The sequence below is a fragment of the Pan troglodytes genome, chromosome 19, assembly GCF_028858775.2.
Source record: "Pan troglodytes isolate AG18354 chromosome 19, NHGRI_mPanTro3-v2.0_pri, whole genome shotgun sequence".
Taxonomy (NCBI): domain Eukaryota; kingdom Metazoa; phylum Chordata; class Mammalia; order Primates; family Hominidae; genus Pan; species Pan troglodytes.
The window spans coordinates 35,239,603-35,258,754 of NC_072417.2; the positions used below are offsets into that span (position 1 = coordinate 35,239,603).

A 19,152-nucleotide genomic window follows, 5' to 3' on the forward strand; every position below is an offset into this window, starting at 1 on the left:
CTCGACTTCAAACCGACAAAGGATACCAGCACCACGGCTTCAGCTGCTTCTTCTTCTTGCGACCCATAACTGTGTTCTACCGGCAAAGTAAAAGGGAGGAGAAAAGAAGCAGGAGAAACGAGGCGAAAAATCCCTCACTTTCCCGACCCAACGGCTACCACCGCGTCCCACAGGAAGCAGACACAAAATGGCCGACGGCCTCGTTCCCCGCTCCGCCTCCCGTCAAGCACTGCGGTAGGAGGCGGAGCCAAGAAGGGGAGGGTCACATGACGCAGACCTCCGCCCTGAGTGGGTGGGACTAAGAGGCGCGAAGAGGTGGCAGCCATCTTGTCCGTTTCAGAGTTTTTCGCTTTCGCTGGCTGTGCTTGCGGAGCACTTTGGGTTTCATTTGTAAAGGAGCCGGAGCCCCAGGTACGCTAAGGGGCATGCGAATGGAAAACAGAAAACAAAAAAACGGAAAAGATTGCCAGTGCAGTTAGGGCCGATCACAAATAAAGATAGAGACAGCGCCCAATTTTAATTTTGTTTCAATTGAACAGTAAATGTTGATTATGTGCCTATTAAATGCTAAACCAAATAAGTTAGTCTCTGCTTTGTAACTCGCAGATTGGTGACAGACGAGTACACAATGCAGAGTTCTCAGTGCGGCGTTGGGGAAAATGCGAAGTGCTGTAGGACCTCAGAGAGCGGGAGTCCTAGGGCGGCCGTAGTGGTAGTGGTCGTTGGGTTGTCAAGTAAGGTTTTGTTTTTCTTTGTTTTGTTTTATTTTTCTGAGACCAAGTCTCGCTCTGTCTCCCAGGCTGGAGTGCAGCGGCGCGATCTCTGCTCACTGCAACCTCCGTCTCCCGGGTTCAAGCGATTCTCCTACCTCAGCCTCCCGAGTAGCTGGGACTGCAGGCCCGCGCCACCAAGCCCGGCTAATTTTTGTAATTTTAGTAGAATGGGGTTTCACCATGTTAGCGAGGCTGGTCTCGAACTCCTGGGCTCAAGTGATCCGCCCGCCTCGGCCTCCCAAAGTGCTGGATTGCAGGCTTGAGCCGCTGCGCCCGACATAAGAAAGGTTTCTTGAGTCAACGGGAGCAAGCAAGGTGAAGGAAGGGGTATCTCCGTAAGGGAGCAAAGAGTTTAAGTCTTTCAGGCTGGGCACCTGAAAAACTAATCTGGTAAGACTGGAGCTGATAGCCGGGCACGGTTGCTCACGCCAGTAATCCCAACACTATGGGCCAAGGCCGAGGCAGGCGGATCACTTGAGGTCAGGAGTTCGAGACCAGCCTGGCCGACATGGTGAAACCCTGTCTCTACTAAAAATACAAAAATTAGCCAGGCGTAGTGGCAGGCGCCTGTAACCTCAGCTACTCGGGAGAATGAGGCAGGAGAATCACTTGGACCTGGGAGGTGAAGGTTGCAGTGAACCGAGATCTCGCCATTGCATTCCAGCCTGGGTGACAGAGTGAGACTCCGTCTCAAAAAAAAAAAAAAAAAAAAAAAAAAAGACTGGAGCTGTCAGTCAAGGTGCTGGTCACAAGAGATAATCTTAGGGAGGCTAGCAAAGGCGGGTTCTGGCGAACCCTAGAAGCATTCTCAGAAGTTGGATTTCATGCTGAAGTCTCTGAGAAGGCACAGAGTGGTTCTAAGAGGGCAACTGGAGGATCATGCAAGTGAGAGGTGGTTAAAAGCCCAGTGCTTGGGTTCATAGTCCACCAGTGCCACTGCCTAGCTGCCTGACTTTGGGCAAGGCAGTTAAACTTCATCTTGGCTGCACTTAGAACAGAGCTTAGCATATAATAATAACTAGTATTGTAAATTATGTTACTATTAAAAGCAAAAAATAATAGCAGACATCCATGGAGCACCTACCGTGTGCCAAGCATTGTAGTGAGTTTTAACATTATTTGTCTCAGCCTCTGGGGTAGGAGCCATTATTGTCAACTTGTTAATAGAGATGAGATAAAAGAGACTTAAGAGAGCTGGAATAATTTGCCCAAAAACACAAAGTATGTGTGGAGCTGAATTAAATTTGAATTTTAAAGGATCAGTTTAGGCTGGGCGCAGTGGCTCACACCTGTAATCCCAGCACTGTGGGAGGCTGAGGCGGGTGGATCACCTGAGATCAGGAGTTGAAGACCAGCCTGGCCAACATGGTGAAACCCGGTCTTTACTAAAAATACCAAAAAAAAAATTAGCCAGGCGTGGTGGGGCATGCCTGTAATCCCAGCTACTCCGGAGGCTGAGGCAGGAGAATCGCTTGAACCCGGGAGGCGGAGGCTGCAGTGAGCCGAGATCACTCTGCTGCACTCCAGCCTGGGCGACAGAGCAAGACTCTGTCTCAAAAAGAAAAAAAAAAAAAAAAAGTTCAGGCTGGGTGCAGTTGCTCAAGCCTGTAATCGCCGTGCTTTGGGAGACTGAGGCAAGAGGGTGGCTTGAGGCCAGGAGTGTGAGACCAACCTGGGCACCATAGTGAGACCATCTCTATGAAAAAATAAATTAAAAAATGAAAAAGTTTAAAACTGTATTGCAATGTGCTGAATATCCCCCCAACTGCTTGAAACGTAATCACCAATGTGATAGCATTAAGAGGTGGGACCTTTAGCAGGTGATTAAATCATGAGTAAACTGGGGGGGGGGGTGGGATTAGTGATTTTATTAAAGTGCTGGAAGGAACTAAACTCTCTACTCTCTCTTGCCTCAACCAAATGAGGATGCAGCAAGAATGCCCTCATCAGACACTATTAGTGCCTTGATCTTGGATTTCCAAATTTCCAGACTATAAGAAAATAAAATTCAGTGGGTGTGGTGGTGGCTCACCCCTGTAATCCCAACACTTTGGGAGGCTGAGGTGGGTGGATCACCTGAGGTCAGGAGTTCGAGACCAGCCTGGCCAACATGATGAAACCCTGTCTCTACTAAAAAATACAAAAAAAACAGCTGGGTGTGGTGGCGGGCGCCTGTAATCCCAGCTACTCTGGAGGCTGAGGCAGGAGAATCACTTGAACCCAGGAGGCGGAGGTTGTAGTGAGCCGAGATTGCGCCATTGCACTCCAGCCTGTGCAATAAGAGCGAAACTCCATCTTGGGGGAAAAAAAAGAAAGAAAAGAAATAAAATTCTGGCCAGATGTGGTGGCTCATGCCTGTAATCCCAGCACTTTGGGAGGCCGATGTGGGTTGATCACCTGAGATCAGGAGTTCAAGACCAGCCTTGCCAACATGGCAAAATCCTGTCTCTACTAAAAATACAAAAATTAGCTGGGCATTGTGGTGGGTGCCTGTAATCCCAGCTACTCAGGAGGCTGAGACAGTAGAACCCAGGCTGAGGCTTGAACCTGGCAGGTGGAGGTTGCAGTGAGCTGAGATTGTGCCACTGTACTCCAGCCTTGGTGTCAGAGTGAGACTCCAGCTCCAAAAAAAGAAAGAAAGAAAGAAATACAATTCTGTTATTCATAAATTCCCCAGTCTGTGGTGTTTGTTACAGCACCATAAACAGATTAAAACACTTTTACTATGAAAGCAATAAGCAATAAAATATTGCTGTTAGTTGGGAGGCTTAGGCAGGCGGATCACCTGAGGTCAAGAGATTGAGACCATCCTGGCCAACATGGTGAAACCCTGTCTCTGCTAAAAATACAAAAATTAGCTGGGCCTAGTGGCGTGTGCCTATAGTTCCAGCTACTCGGGAGGCTGAGGCAGGAGAATCGCTTGAACCCGGGAGGCAGAGGTTGCAGTGAGCCGAGATCGTGCCACTGCACTCCAGCCTGGCAACAGAGCGAGACTGCGTCTCAAAAAAAAACAAAAAAAAATTGCTGTTAGAAATTAAAGAAGGCCTGGTGCACTAGCTCATTCCTGTAATCCCAGTACCTTGGGAGGCTGAGGTGGGAGAATCACTTGAAGCCGGAAGTTTAAGGCGAGCCTGGGCAACAAAGCAATATCCTGTCTCTATGAAAAAATTAAAAATTAGCTGGGTTTCGGTGGCCCAGGCTGGTAGTGTGCAGTGGTGCAATCGTAGCACACTGCAGCCTGGATCTCCTGGGCTCAATGGATCCTCCCACCTCAGCCCACGGAGTAGCAGGGACTACAGGGCCATGCCACCATGCCTTGCTAATTTTTGTGTTTTTTGTAGAGATAAGGTCTCGCTTTGTTGTCCAGGCTGGTCTTGAACTCCTGGGCTCAAGTGATCCTCCTGCCTTAGCTTCTAAGTGTTAAGATTAACAAGCGTGAGCCACCATGCTGTGCCTCTCGTTGTAGTGAGTTTATAGATAAGCAAGGGGAGGAGGCTAGAATGATCCATGCGGCCATGGATTAGAGCTGGAGACACCAGAATGAACTTGTGTTTATTTTAAAATAGATACATAGAGAAATATTTACGGATATGTGTATATCTAAAGTTAGTATAGATACATATATCAGCTGAGAGGGCCTAGAAGCAATAATGTCCCATATCAAGCATACTTTGTCCAGAGATCTTGGTTTGTAATACCATTCTCCAGTAAAAGCAACCTGAGGTCCTTGGAGAAATGGTTGATGCGGACCAGGCACGGTGGCTCATGCCTGTAATCCCAGCACTTTGGGAAGCCGAAGAGGGTGGATCACGAGGTCAGGAGTTCGAGACCAGCCTGACGAAACATGGGGATTCTGCTGCCTCAGACTCCCGAGTAGCTGGGACTACAGGCGTGCGCCACCACGCCCGCCTAATTCTTATATTTTTAGTAGAGACAGGGTTTCACCATGTTGGCCAGGGTGGCCTCAATCTCCTGACCTTGTCATCTGCCTGCCTCAGCCTTCCAAAGTGCTGGGATTACAGGTGTGAGCCACGGCGCCCGGCCAGGGGAATTCTTTTCAACCTAGAATTCAATGTCCGATCATATCAATCTAAAATTCTATTTCTTTTTTTCCCCCCTGAGATGGAGTCTTACTCTGTTGCCCAGGCTGGAGAGCAGTGGCATGATCTTGGCTCACTGCAACCTCTGCCTCCCAGGTTCAAGTGATTCTTCTGCCTCAGCCTCCTGAGTAGCTGGGATCACAGGCGTGCACCACCAGGCCCGGCTAATTGTTGTGTTTTTAATAGAGACGGGGTTTCACCATGTTGGCCAGGCTGATCTCGAACTCCTGACCTTGTGATCCGCCTGCTTCAGCCTCCCAAAGTGCTGGGATTACAGGTGTGTGCCACCATGCCTGGCCCCTAAAATTCTATTTCTAAGGAATATCCAATCAAATGTGAAAATACAATAAAGACGTGAGGATATATTTTCAGACATGCAAGGGCTTAAAAATTATTTTATATATACCCTTTCTTGGCTAATATTGGAGGCAGTACTTGAGCAAATCAAGAGAACAAACCATAATCTAGAAAAAATGGGATTAACAGGGAAGAATGTGAAGAAATCCAGATAAGAATAGAAGAAAGGGTTGTTGGGGGGACTCTATTACTTCCTTTCTTTCTTTTTTTTATTTTTATTTTTATTTATTTATTTATTTTGAGACAGAGTCTCACTCTGTCACCCAGGCTGGAGTGCAGTGGCATGATTTCGGCTCACTGCAACCTCTGCCTCCCGGGTTCGAGTGAGTCTTCTGCCTCAGCCTTCTGAGTAGCTGCGACTACAGGTGTGTGCCACCATGCCAGGCTAACTTTTGTATTTTCAGTAGAGATGGGGTTTCACCATATTGGCCAGGCTGGCCTCAAACTCCTGACCTCGCGATCCACCCACCTTGGCCTCCCAAAGTGCTGGGATTACAGGTGTGAGCCACCACGCCCGGCCGTATTAGTTTCTTTCTTTCTTTCTTTTTTTTTTTTTTTTTTTTGAGACAGAGTCTGGCTCTATGGCCCAGGCTGGAGTGCACTCTGCCTCCCAGGTTCATGCCATTCTCCTGCCTCAGCCTCCCAAGTAGCTGGGACTACAGGTGCCCACCACCTCACTGGGCTAATTTTTTGTATTTTTAGTAGAGATGGGGTTTCACCGTATTAGCCAGGATGGTCTCGATCTCCTGACCTTGTGATCCGCCTGCCTCGGCCTCCCAAAGTGCTGGGATTACAGGCGTGAGCCACCACACCCAGCCACTGTATTAGTTTCTTATGGCTGCTATAACATGTACCACCTGGGCACGGTGGCTCACACCTGTAATCTCAGCACTTCAGGAGGATGGGGCAGAAGGATCACTTGAGCCCAGGAGTTCAAGACCAGCCTGAGCAACAAAGTGATACCCTGTCTCTATAAAAAATAAAAATACAGCTGTTTCCTGAGTGAGATTTGGTTTTCAGTCTGGGCAAATGAAGACCATTTTGGGGTTAAATGGGCTCTTTTTTCTCAATTCCTTGATATGGACCTGTGCTGGGGACTGGTCAGCTATTCAAGTACAATGCACCCAGTTTTGGTTCTGTGCCAGGATTAAACCCACGATATTTCACAATTTGTATATGAACCCCAATGAAGTGTTTCTAGGAGATGGTTGCCTTGTAACCTAGTTTTGCCAAATATCTACTATGAGTTTTTCTACCATCCTCATGACTGTGGTAACTCAACCTCTCCAGGAAGTTCTTCTGCTTAAAACTAAAATCAAGTATATCTCAAGAGACTACTGTCCGATCTGAAATGCCTCTGTCATGTGTTGTCCGCAATCAGAATCCTCTTTTAAATGTAGTTGAAATGAGAGATAAGGAAACTGACAATGTTACTGAATGGGAGATAGAGGTGAGGATACCCATTGCGAATGAAGACATGGCAGTAACTTCTGCAATACAATCTTTTAAGAATCTGACTGCTATACTCCCTTGTTCATCAAATGAGTACCTTTATTGCAAGAGAAGAAACTGTGCTATCCACTTTGATATTGAGAGGCAATTTGGAATCTCTGCCGTAATTGCTTAGGACTGAGGATTTAATGTGCTATTTTTTGAAAATCTGAGAAGCAGGAAGGGGATTTAATGATCTCAACTGTTATCCATCTGAAAAACCTAACTTGTAATTTTAAATGAAATGGCAGGTTGCCTTCCACTATTCCTTTTTAAAAATAGGAACTGCCCCTGCTTTTAACTTTATGAAGTTTTATTTATGAATCAAGTTTGCACTACTAAAAATAAAAAAAACACACAAAACACATGCATGCACACACACACGGTGGCTTAAAACAATGGAAATGTATTATTTCACAGTTCTGGAGGCTGGAAGTTGACATGGAGGTGCTGGTGGGGACATACTCTCTTGAAGCCTCTAGGGGAGAATCTGTTCCATGACCTCTCCTAGCTTCTGGTGATGACCATCAATCCTTGACATTCCTTGGTTTGTAGATACATCACTCCAGTCTGCCTCCTCCTTCACGTGGCGCTATGGTTTGAGTGTTTGTCCACTCCCAAATTCATGTTGAAATGTAATTGCCATTGTAAGACTATTAAGAAGTGGGGCCTTTAAGAGCTGACTATAAATTGCCCAGTCTTTGGTATCCTTTTATAGCATCATAAAATGGACTGAGACAGAAAACTGGTACCAGAGAATGGGGTGTTGCAGAAACAAACACCTGAGAGTGTGAATTGGTGTTAGAACTGGGTAATGGGCAGAGACTGGAAGGGTAGCTGGGATTACAGGCGTGAACCACCATACGTGGCTAATTTTTTTGTACTTTTAGTAGAGACACAGTTTCACCATGTTGCCCAGGCTGGTCTTGAACTCCTGACCTCAAGTGATCCGCTTGCGTCGGTCTCCCAAAGCACTGGAATTACAGGCGTGAGCCACCGTGCCCGACCTTTTAGTTTTTATGTAGTCATTTTTTAAAACGTTTTCCTGTATGACTTCTAAGTGTTTTGTTATGTTTGGAAAGACCCTCTTCAAGAATTAACAAAATTATCCCATATTTTCACTTTAACAAAATTCATTTTAAATTCTTAACTTTTTGATCAAACGGGTGTCTGTGTGTGCTGGCACGCGCGCAAGGAGGCAGACGAGTAGCCTTATTCTTTTCCATGTGGCTAGGTAGTTGTGCCACCTTTATCACATAGAAAGTTTCCCAGATGTCTCAAAGGAAAATAAGTTCAAAATAAATGGTAAAAGCTTTTCAGTAAAGGCGAACTCAGTACGCCTGTCAGCCCCTGTGGGGAGAAGAGACTCCCTTTCCAGGCCAGTCCTTGCCTGCGAACCCGGGGAAACCAGCGGAACGCAGGTGTGCGAGGGCCGGGAGCCGGACGAGCCCTGATACCGACGGCTGCACGGCAGCAGGGGAGCCGTTTGGCGGAGACACAGGGCCGCTCAGAGGCCGCCGCGATGCTCCCCTCTTTGCAAGAGTCGATGGATGGAGATGAAAAGGAACTAGAGAGCAGCGAAGAGGGAGGCTCAGCCGAGGAGCGGAGACTCGAGCCGCCGTCCAGCAGCCACTACTGTCTTTACAGCTATCGCGGAAGCAGGTGCTGGCGCCCAGCTCGGCCTGCCAGCCCGCCCGCCCCTGCGGCCCCGCCCCCGGCCCGCCGCCCGGCCTTGCACCCCACCCCCGGCCCAGCGGCCCGGCCGCTCCTAAAAGCCATCTTCTCCTCTCCCAGCCAAGGTCTCTGGCCTGAAGGGCGCTCCTCGCCTCCCGCTGCTCTTCCTGGCCCTCCTCGTGGACTTGTATGCCTGACCCAACCATGCCTGTGCCCTTCATCTGCCCCTATATCATCCCAGCCTCTTACTCTCGCGGCTGCCCTTTGTTTAGCGCAGTGCCCCGCACGCTCAATAATTTCAGTTCCCGTCCCCTCTCCTTTCTGTCATTATCTCCCCACTTCTCCCATTTCTGTCACACACACCCCCATCCCCACCCTCTGGTTTTCCTCTGTTCCTTGATTCCTCTTTTTCCTCCTTCTGACTTTCCTGGAACCTTCTTGGCCTTGTCAAGTTTGGTTTTTAAAGGAGTTTCCTTGAACCTTCTGGGTATTTAGCCTTTCCTCCACCCGTTAAGTGGCCTGGAGAGAGAAGGGGCTCTTGTCAGCACTGCTGTATGGGTTTTCCTTGTCATGAGAATAGGCAGTGCACTTCCACCTTGCAGCATTTTTAGTTGACTCCTTGCCTTACCCTGCTTGCCAGGCCCCCATACTCCTCTTGCTTTAGAGCCCATAATTGATAGCACTATTGGTTTTGTGGCTTGTAGATTGGCGCAGCAACGAGGGGACAGTGAGGACGGAAGCCCAAGTGGCACAAATGCAGAAACTCCCTCTGGTGATGATTTCAGGTAAAAAGAGCTTCAGCATAATTCATGCATGTGCTTTCATCTTCCCTGCATCTCTGGCCTGTACATGTCAGTGGATACTCTATTTCCACTGAGCTTTCCCTGAGTCAAACCGTCAATTCCTCCTATCCCCTAGGAACCTCACCCTGATTTCCTCATTGGCTGGTTCATTCAAGGCTGGGGCAAACAAATCCACATACTGATAGTGTGCTTGGTGATTAGCCAGAAAGAAATCCTTTTTTTTCTTTTTCCTTTTAAATTGAGACAGGGTCTTGCTCTGCTGCCCAGGCTGGAGTGCAGTGGCATGACTTTGGCTCACTGCAGCGTCAACCTCCCCGGCCTCAGGTGATCCTCTCACCTCAGCCTCCCCAGTAGCTGAGACTACTGACCACCACGCCTGGCTAATTTTTGTATTTCTGGTAGAGATGGGGTTTCACCATGTTGCCCAGGCTGGTCTTGAACTCCTGGACTCAAGTGTTCCGCCCACCTCTGCCTCCCAAAGTGTTGGGATTACAGGCATAAGCCACCTTGCCCAGCCCTGAATTTTTTTTTTTTTTTTTTTTTTTTTTGAGACAGAGTCTCCCTCTGTTGCCCAGTCTGGAGTGCAGTGGTGCGATCTCAGCTCACTGCAAGCTCTGCCTCCCGGGTTCACGCCATTCTCCTGCCTCAGCCTCCCGAGTAGCTAGGACTACAGGCACCCACAACCACGCCCGGCTAATTTTTTTGTATTTTTTTTTAGTAGAGACGGGGTTTCACTGTGTTAGCCAGGATGATCTCTATCTCTTGACCTTGTGGTCCACCCGCCTCGGCCTCCCAAAGTGCTGGGATTACAGGCGTGAGCCACTGCTCCCGGCCCCAGCCCTGAAATTTTTAAATCATCAATTATACCTCAATAAAGTTGAAAGATAAAAAAGATAAGAATGTGTGCAGGGGTGTGATTATAATGACTGACCATGGAATTAAGGCAGAATAAGGAGGGAAGTGAGATGAGAAACTTGAGAGACTGAAAAAGAGGTAGGGTCAGTGGATTGGGGGTTCCAGTGGAGTCACAGTACTGGAGAGAATGAGCTGGAAAGATAGGAATATTTTAAGCTATTTGATGAGGTAGATCATACTTAGTGACATACATTCCTAGAAGCCGCACCAATAGGGGTCATAAGGACAGCTTTCCCCAGTCCTTAAAAGAGCCCCTGGCTTTGGTACCATTCTGTCTGACTTAATGGGTGTGAATACACTAGTCCACTGGTAAAGAATGTGTGTCTTTCATTTGTCAAGCCTCTCCTTGGCAGATACTAATCTACCATCCGAAGTGGAGCCAGAGCTGCGCAGTTTCATTGCTAAGCGTCTTTCAAGAGGTGCAGTCTTTGAAGGGCTGGGTAATGTTGCATCTGTGGAGCTAAAGTAAGTGCAAAATGTGCTGTGTCCTGAGTTTTTATTTCTGAACTAAATATGAGAAGTGATGAGAAACTCCAAAAGATCAGCTCCTACTAGACCTGCAGAATTTGTCTTTATTCTCTGGCAGCCCGAGCACTGGGCCTCACACATAAACATTTGTGGAATGGAATTAATTGAATGGCAGAGACCCTGGCACCAAATTGCACTTTATTTAATTAGTTTTTTTTTTTTTGAGACAGGGTCTTGCTTTGTTGCCCAGGCTGGAGTGCAGTGGCCCGATTACAGCTCACTGCAGCCTTGACCTCCTGGGCTTAATCAGTCCTCTCACCTCAGCCTCCCAAGTAGCTGGGACTGCAGGCAGGGACTACGATGCCCAGCAATTTTTTTAATTTTTTTTTTTTTTTTTTTTTTTTAGAAATGGGGTCCTACTATGTTGCCCAGGCTAATAAGTTTTGTACTTAGAAGAAGAAAAGTGTTGATTATTAAAACTAAATTTGTATACAGTTTGTATTTTCACAAACTTTTATGTAGTTTTCCTTACAAAGGGGAAATATAGCAGATACTCTTATTTTCATTTTCAGATGAGGAAATAAACTCAGAGTTTATGTAAACTTAAGTCATGAGGCTGGTCAAATTGATGGAGTTCAGGCTTAAACATGAGCATTCTTAGTCCAATTCCAACTGTCTTTCCATTACACCTCTCCTTTTTTGTTTTGTTTTGTTTTTTTTAAGACAGAGTCTCACTCTGTTGCCCAGACTGGAGTACAGTAGCATGATCTTGGCTTGCTGCAACCTCCGCCTCCCTGGTTCAAGCAATTCTCCTGCCTCAGCCTCCCGAATAGCTGGGATTACAGGCATGCACCACCATACCCGGCTAATTTTTGTATTTTTAGTAGAGATGGGGTTTCACCATGTTGGCCAGGCTGGTCTCGAACTCCTGACCTCAGGTGATTCACCCGCCTTGGCCTCCCAAAGTGCTGGGATTACAGGTGTGAGCCACTGTGCCCAGCCTCCATTACACCTCTTTATTCTAGTTCAACTCAGACCGTGAAGTTAGCATACAGGTCCCCTCAGGAGTTTGAGGCCACTTCCCAAGGATAAGGCCACCTTCAGTCACATCTGCCTTAAACATCAATTTGTGAAGATTTGGGAGAAGGGAGAACATGCTTTTTTTTAATATAAACATGGGTATGAACTAGAGTGAAATTTGTGTGAATTTTTCACATAAGACAGGAGAATTCAAAGAAATTTCATGTATGTTAGTGGCTGCTTTAACTAAAGCCCTCCAGGGTATACATTCATTTTTCTTTTCTGCTGCAAGTACACCAACGAGAAGTCTGGGAAGCTCTGAGTTAGTGGGCAGTTTAATGGTGTTGCCAGATCAAGATGACCGGAATTCAGAGCAGTCCACAAAATTATAGATGCATGAGTAACCAAAATAATGCATTTGACATTTTCTTTCTTTTCTAGAATTCCAGGTTACCGAGTTGGTTGTTATTACTGCCTTTTCCAAAATGAAAAACTGCTTCCTGAAACAGTAACAATAGACTCTGAACATAACCCTTCAGAATATGTGGTCTGTTTTTTAGGAGGGTCTGAAAAAGGACTTGAGCTATATCCTTTCTTTGGTTTTTGAGAACATCAGGAAGGAAAACGTGGGAAGGCAGGTGGAAGAATATTACTACCAACCTCCAAAAAGCTTTTCTACTCCTCGTGTATTTAGTTGAATTTCATACCTTCATGTGGCTACTTTGCCTTGGCTTGTTTGCATTTGCAGCTCACATTATTTGAGAGATTTTATATTTCTCGTTGAGAGATGAAATACTGTCTTCATTATTCATCCTTTATTGCTTCCTTAAGAACATACTTTCAGGCTTGAATTGGACAAGTACATTCAAGGGCTGAAAAATAACATGAATTGTGAGGTAAGGTGACTGACTTAATGGTTTTTAAAGACTGAAATGGGGCCAGGCTCAGTGGCTCACGCCTGTAATCCCAGCACTTTGGGAGGCCGAGGTGGGCAGATCACAGGGTCAGAGACCAGCCTGGTCAATATGATGAAACTTCATCTCTACTAAAAATTAGCCAGGCATGGTGGCAGGCACCTGTAGTCCCAGCTACTTGGGAGGCTGAGGCAGGAGAATCGCTTGAACCCGGGAGGCAGAGGTTTCAGTGAGCCGAGATCACACCACTGCACTCCAGCCTGAGCAACAGAGTGAGACTCCATCTCAAAAATATAAAAAAATAACGACTGAAATGATTAATATACTGTGATTGCTCTACTTGTCAAATCATATAGGTAGACACAAAGACGCCTATATTCTAGAAGCTTGCCACCTTGTGAGCTAGTAGAGAGGTGAATTTTTTTTTTTTTTTTTTTTTTTTTTTTTTTTTTTTAGAGAGGGTCTTGCTTTGTTGCCCAGGCTGCAGGGCAGTGGTACGATCAGGCTCACTGCAGCCTCAGATTCTTGGGACTCAAGCAGTCTTCTCGCCTCAGCCTCCTAAATAGCTGGGACTACAGGCAAATACCAACACGCCTGGCTAACTTTTGGTATTTTTTGTCGAGATGGGGATCTCACTTTGTTGCCCAGGCTGGTCTAGGATTCCTGGCCTCAAGCAATCCTCCCTCCTCAGCCACCCAAAGTGCTGAGATTACAGACGCGAGCCATTGTGCCCGGCCTACAGGTGGTTTCTTTTTCTTTTTCATTTTTTGAGATAGGGTCTCACTCTATCACCCAGGCTGGAGTGCAGTGGCACGATCATGGCTTACTGCAGCCTTTTCTGGGCTCCAGCGATCCTCCCACCTCAGCCTCCCAAGTAGCTGGTACCACAGGCATGCACCACCATGCCCAGCTAATTGTATTTTTGGTAGAGGTGGGGTTTTGCCATATTGCCCAGGCTTGTCTTGAACTCTTGAACTGCTGATCTCAAGTAATCCACCTGCCTCGGCCTCCCAAAGTGCTGGGATTACAGGTATGAGCCACTGCACCCAGCCTACAGGTGATTTTAAAGGGATACAGGAAACATAGTCCTGTAAGTGCTGAAAGTTTCACAAGACTACTTCTGATGTTTTGTATCTATGAAAAACTCGATCTATTCAATGGCATGTAGTAACATGCCTGGCGAGGAAGAGGATGTCCTTTTCCTGATTTCTAGCGTATAAGATTTATATTATGGTCAGAAGTACCGGTCCATGCAGCCTCTGGCACCAAAGACATGCTATGCAATAGTATGGCTGTTCTTGAACTAAACATCAAAGATTCTTAAAAACATTCTATTTTCATTAATTGATCTTTTATGAATTAGGCATATCCATATCAACTTAGTCAAACCTTTGAAAAACTGTCTGGGTGTGGTGGCTCACACCTGTAATCTCAGCACTTTGAGAGGCCAAAGCGGGCAGATCACTTGAGCCCAGGAGTTCAAGGCCAGCCTGGGCAACAAAGTGAAACCCCATCTCTAAAACAAATACAAAAATTAGCCAGGCATGGTGGCACGCGCCTGTAGTCCCAGCTACTTGGGAGGCTGAGGTGGGAGGATCACTTGAGCCTGGGAAGTTGAGGCTGCAGTGAGCTATGATTGCACCACTGCACTCCAGCCTGGGTGACAGAGTGAGACCCTGTCTCAAAAAAGCAAACAAAAACAATGCTTTCAGCTTGTAGCAGTTGTTAGTCATGACTCTCACAAATTTACTACCCATTACATATATAGTAGTAGTTATACTTTTCACATACTTAGAAGATACTGCAGGAGAAAGGAAGGGATAGTGCAGGAGTGAGCAACTGATGCAAGTCTAATAGAGTTGTTCTCCCGGACTAGAGCTCTTCGTGTGTGACACTAGTCTTCAGGGAGCAGCATAGCCTAGAAAGCCAGATGTGCTCACGGCAGCATGTCTGACATCTGGAGTGGAGTGGAGTGCTTTGATGAGTTACTTGTATCCTTCCCCGTTCACATTCTGAATACGAATGAATTCTCTATCTACATGCTGTTAGTCATTCAAAAGGCACTTAATAAGCTCATACTATGCATGTTTTAGACACTGTACCACAAGTGCCAGGGAAATGAGGATTATTGAGTGAGTATCTCCATTGAGTGCACAGTACAGTGGGAGGAGAGGGACTTGTGAGTGCCCAACTCTTCCCTGTGAAGAAATACCATGGAACCCTATTCAGTCTCTTCATTTTATAGAATGCATTTCTTGGTGTGTTTTAAATAAATTCAGTACAGATTTAATCCTCACCCTGCCCAACAAGCCAGGAAAGGTATATCACAATCTCTTTTTTTGAATTGGTGGTGTTAGCTTTAAAAAGGGAGGTGTCTATCCTGGTCTTTTTCACCATCAAGGATGTGATGAAGAAAATATGAAGTCCACTAAAGGAAAGGCTTATATTAAAGCAAATGATGTTCTTTCTTGATTTAGGAAAGGGGCCTGGAGAGTCACATAAAATCCTATCTGAGCAGCTGGTTTGAGGATGTTGTATGCCCAATCCAAAGGGTTGTTCTTCTCTTTCAGGAAAAGCTTACCTTTCTGCTACATGCCGTAAGTACTGCCAAATGAGAGCATTTCCTTAACTGAGAATGACTTTGGATGATTTAGAAACATACTCATTTTCTCTGAACATGACTCCCATCCCTCCCCAAATATTCAAACTATGCTTGCTATCAAGATAGACCACACTTTATTTTCTCAGATCTAGAAAGTGATATTACTAAGGTAGAGTTGAATTTCAAATGCTGAGTCTTCCTAATAGGATAAAACATTTTAAAATAATTACTTTTCCAAGTGATCTGGGAAAGGTATAGTTTCCAAAACAATTTGAAAAGGAAAACAAAAATCCAGAGCAATTTTGATTCTATAAAATGTTAATGAGCAGTGGCTGAACAAGGCTCTGGAGAGCTTGTGACCAGTGCCCATCAATTGTTGTCCAGTGTGGTAGGGACTTATGGGGACATTTAGTCATGAGTAGCTGCTCAAGAAAAACTGGAATATATGTACCAATCAGGCTTTATTTTTCTCTCATAGGCTTTGAGTTACACTCCTGTTGAAGTTAAAGAATCAGATGAAAAAACAAAGAGAGACATTAACAGGTAAAGAACAGTTTTTTCAAAGAGAAAAGCATTTCCACAGCAAGATTGACATCTGTGTTTGTAAACTGCTCCTTCCATCCCTTCCCCACCAGCCCAGTGCAAAATAAATTTGTTTTCATCCTTCCGTCCTGCAATATTGTTTGTGGAAATGGACTTGTGTGTGTGGCAGGTTTCTGAGTGTGGCCAGTCTTCAAGGACTTATTCATGAAGGCACCATGACTTCTTTGTGCATGGCCATGACAGAGGAGCAGCATAAGTCTGTGGTCATCGATTGCAGCAGCTCCCAGCCTCAGTTCTGCAATGCAGGTGAGCTACAACCTCTGAAGCAGCCTTCCTACATCTCTTGCGAGTCCCCATCTTTGCACTGAGAGCCTATGATACAACCTTATTCTTCCTGCCTTGTGCAGTTTTACATGGTTATCTCAAACCATGAGAAACCACTTGGTGAAAACAATATAATTCTAGAAACATGGAAATCATGCCATGCCTAGCAATTCCACATCTAGGTACATAAAGAAATTCTAGTATGTGTACACAAGGAGACGAATTTTAAAATGTCCATAAAGGCATTACTTGAAAAAGCAAGGAATTGGAAGCAATTTAAGTGTTTATCAACAGGAAAACTGATAAGCTGCTATATTCATGCAATGGAATATAACAGAGCAGTGAAAATGAATGAACTAGAGCTACTTGTGTCAATATAGCTCTCAAACATACTATTTAGTGAAATAGCCATAAAAGAAAAAATACATAAAAGTTTTAACATATGCAGAATAATGTAGATAAGGCTTACACGTGCAAAGGTATATGGGAAAAGTTTAAAGACGTCTGTGGGAATGGTTATCCTTTCTGATGGGAAAGGAAGGGGGATGTGATTGGGAAGGGGCATACAGCGGGCTTCAGCCATTTTGGTATTCCTTAGCCATGTGGTGAGCACACTGTTTTTTTAGGCCATTATACATGTCTTAAATAATTCATTATAGGTGTTTTTATAAAGAAATAAATGGGTCAGGCGCAGTGGCTCACACATGTAATCCCAGCACTTTGGGAGGCTGAGGCAGGTGGATCATCTGAGGTCAGGAGTTTGAGACCAGCCTGGCCAATATGGTGAAACCCCGTCTCTACTAACAATATAAAAAAATTAGCCAGGCATGATGGCAGGCGCCTGTAATCCCAGCTACTCAGGAGGAGAATCGCTTGAATCCAGGAGGCGGAGGTTGCAGTGAGCCGAGATCGCGCAATTGCACTCCAGCCGGGCAACAAGAGCGAATCTCCCGTCTCAAATAAATAAATAAATAAAGCTTTGTAAAATTTCATTTTATTTAGTCTCTCTGAAATGTTTTATAGGAAGTAACCGGTTTTGTGAGGATTGGATGCAAGCTTTTTTAAATGGTGCCAAAGGAGGTAACCCTTTTCTTTTCCGACAAGTACTGGAGAACTTTAAACTAAAGGTAATTAGTTGGCTGTGTGCCAAGTGCCACATGAAATTTTTGTCTGAATTTTAATTAGTACCAGTGACAGAGTAACAAATTGCTTTATAGCTGTGATGTCTGTTAATTAGGATGTTCTCAAAACTGGAATTATCAGAAGACATTTACTTTATTTTTTGGCAGCTTCTGTATACATATCATTTCTAATAAATTGGGTTGAATGCTTGCTTATATTTAAGGAACATCAGTCTTACAATTTGTGACTTAACTTAGTTGGAAAGCACAAAAAAACTGGTTCAGTGCCTAAGTTTTCAAAATTCTGATGGGGGCTGGGCGCAGTGGCTCACCCCTGTAATCCCAGCACTTTGGGAGACCATGGCAGGTGGATTGCTTGAGGCCAGGAGTTCAAGACCAGCCTGGCCAACATGGCAAAACCCTTTCTCTACTAAAATTATAAAAATTAGCTGGGCCTGGTGGCGCATGCCTGTAATCCTGGCTATGTCAGGTGGCTGAGGCACGAAAATTGCTTGAACCCAGGAGGCAGAGGTTGCAGTGAGCCCAGATTGTGCCACTGCACTCCGACCTAGGTGACAGAGTGAGACTCTGTCTAAAAAAAAAAAATTCTGATGGGGACGTGTTGTCACCTTATTTAGTTTTGTTTGTTTGTTTTAAGAGACAGAATCTTACTCTGTCACTCAGGCTAGAGTGCAGTGGTGCAATCATGGCTTACTGCAGCCTTAACCTCCTGGGTTCAAGCAGTCTTCCTGTCTCAGCCTCCTGAGTAGCTGGAACTACAGGTGTGCACCACCACACTCAGCTAATTATTTTTATTTTTTGTAGAGACGGGGTCTTGCTGTGTTGCCCAGGCTAGTCTCAAACTACCGGCCCTTAGGCAATCCTTTTGCCTGGAGCTCTCAAAGTGTTGGGATTACAGACATGAGCCACCATGCTAGGTAGATTATTTTAAAGTATTTTTATTTTGTATAAGAGATTTTTGGCTGCGCATGGTGGCTCACGCCTGTAATTCCAACACTTTGGGAGGCCGAGGCGGGTGGATCACTTGAGGTCAGAAGTTCGAGACCAGCCTGACCAACATGGTGAAACCCCGTCTCTACTAAAAATACAAAATTAGCCTGGTGTGGTGGCGCACACCTGTAGTCCCAGGTACTTGGGAGGCTGAGGCAGGAGAATCACTTGAACCCAGGAGGCAGAGTTTGTGGTGAACCGAGATCAAGCCATTGCGCTTCAGCCTGGGCAACAAGAGCGAAACAAAAAAAAAAAAGGAGATTTTCTTCTTCTACCAAGGGCAAAGCATACTGCAATTTAAATTTTGGAAATATTTAATATGAAAAGCAAACAATTCAGGAAGATATGTTGAGTTCTCAGCTGGATAGGAGTTATTTTTTGAGCTTCATTATTATTTCACTTAACACATTTTTAACTGGGTAATCTTTTTCTAGGCCATACAAGACACAAACAATTTGAAGAGATTTATCCGACAGGCAGAAATGAATCATTATGCTTTGTTTAAATGTTACATGTTCCTAAAGAACTGTGGTAGTGGAGATATACTTTTGAAGATTGTTAAAGTGGAACATGAAGAAATGCCTGAAGCCAAAAATGTGATAGCTGTCCTTGAAGAATTCATGAAAGAAGCTCTTGACCAAAGTTTTTGATCATATGTTTTGAGATAATTGTATGATCAAGTTGTATATTTAAGTCTTAGTGTTTGAAATTGCAGTTATAATTGTTCATAGGATTGCTATTTAAGATGATTTGAAACTCAATCCAGATTTTCTTTTTGTATTTTACCAATTTAACTTAAATAAAAATCTGAGGAACATCTTCACTGAGTCCTAGATAGATAATGTATGTGAGAGTTGTGAAATTTTAGTGTCTCACTGGCCCCATAAATTCCACGCTTCAGGAAGTTGTTGCTTAAAAAATTTCAGAGATGATTTTGTTTGTGGCTTTTCTCAGGAAAAGCCTGAGTTTGCTGCAGTATTTAGCAACTTTTCTTCTCAGAAAAACCATAATACTTCCTTTTCAGTGGACTGTAGCT

General features: G+C 45.1%; 2 protein-coding genes and 1 non-coding gene across 22 annotated transcripts in view; 1 reads left to right on the forward strand and 2 right to left on the reverse strand.

The window, feature by feature from the left end:
* Positions 1-367, reverse strand: part of ZNF207 (zinc finger protein 207) — a 30,852-nt gene extending 30,485 nt beyond the window's left edge. For 5 of the 16 annotated variants that reach the window (XR_010152709.1, XR_010152713.1, XR_010152708.1 and 2 more), the window contains exon 1: positions 27-231. Coding sequence is in view for 4 of the 16 variants with exons in the window: in XM_016930479.3 (XP_016785968.1) it covers positions 27-67 (41 nt within the window). In the remaining 12 variants the exon portion in view is untranslated. The other 11 variants (XR_010152707.1, XR_008540107.2, XR_001710551.3 and 8 more) reach the window with 7 other exon arrangements.
* Positions 152-244, reverse strand: MIR632 (microRNA mir-632). The gene has a single exon (NR_035956.1). It is a non-coding gene; the product is annotated as a microRNA mir-632 (primary transcript).
* C17H17orf75 (chromosome 17 C17orf75 homolog) lies at positions 326-18,935 on the forward strand. Of its 5 annotated transcripts, none has more exons than XM_009432421.5 (10): positions 326-411; positions 9,100-9,180; positions 10,467-10,578; positions 12,043-12,186; positions 12,440-12,497; positions 14,993-15,112; positions 15,596-15,660; positions 15,830-15,966; positions 17,008-17,111; positions 18,551-18,935. In XM_009432421.5, exons 2-10 carry the CDS (start codon positions 9,150-9,152, stop codon positions 18,764-18,766), a joined length of 987 nt encoding a protein of 328 aa, XP_009430696.1. In that variant the 5' UTR covers positions 326-411; positions 9,100-9,149; the 3' UTR covers positions 18,767-18,935. The 5 variants fall into 5 exon arrangements, with proteins under 5 accessions (XP_009430696.1, XP_009430694.1, XP_511401.2 ...); XM_009432419.4 differs by lacking the exon at positions 326-411 and adding an exon at positions 8,156-8,383; XM_511401.9 differs by lacking the exon at positions 326-411 and adding an exon at positions 8,179-8,383 and having other exon boundaries at positions 10,453-10,578.
* Positions 18,936-19,152: the final 217 nt, after the last annotated feature.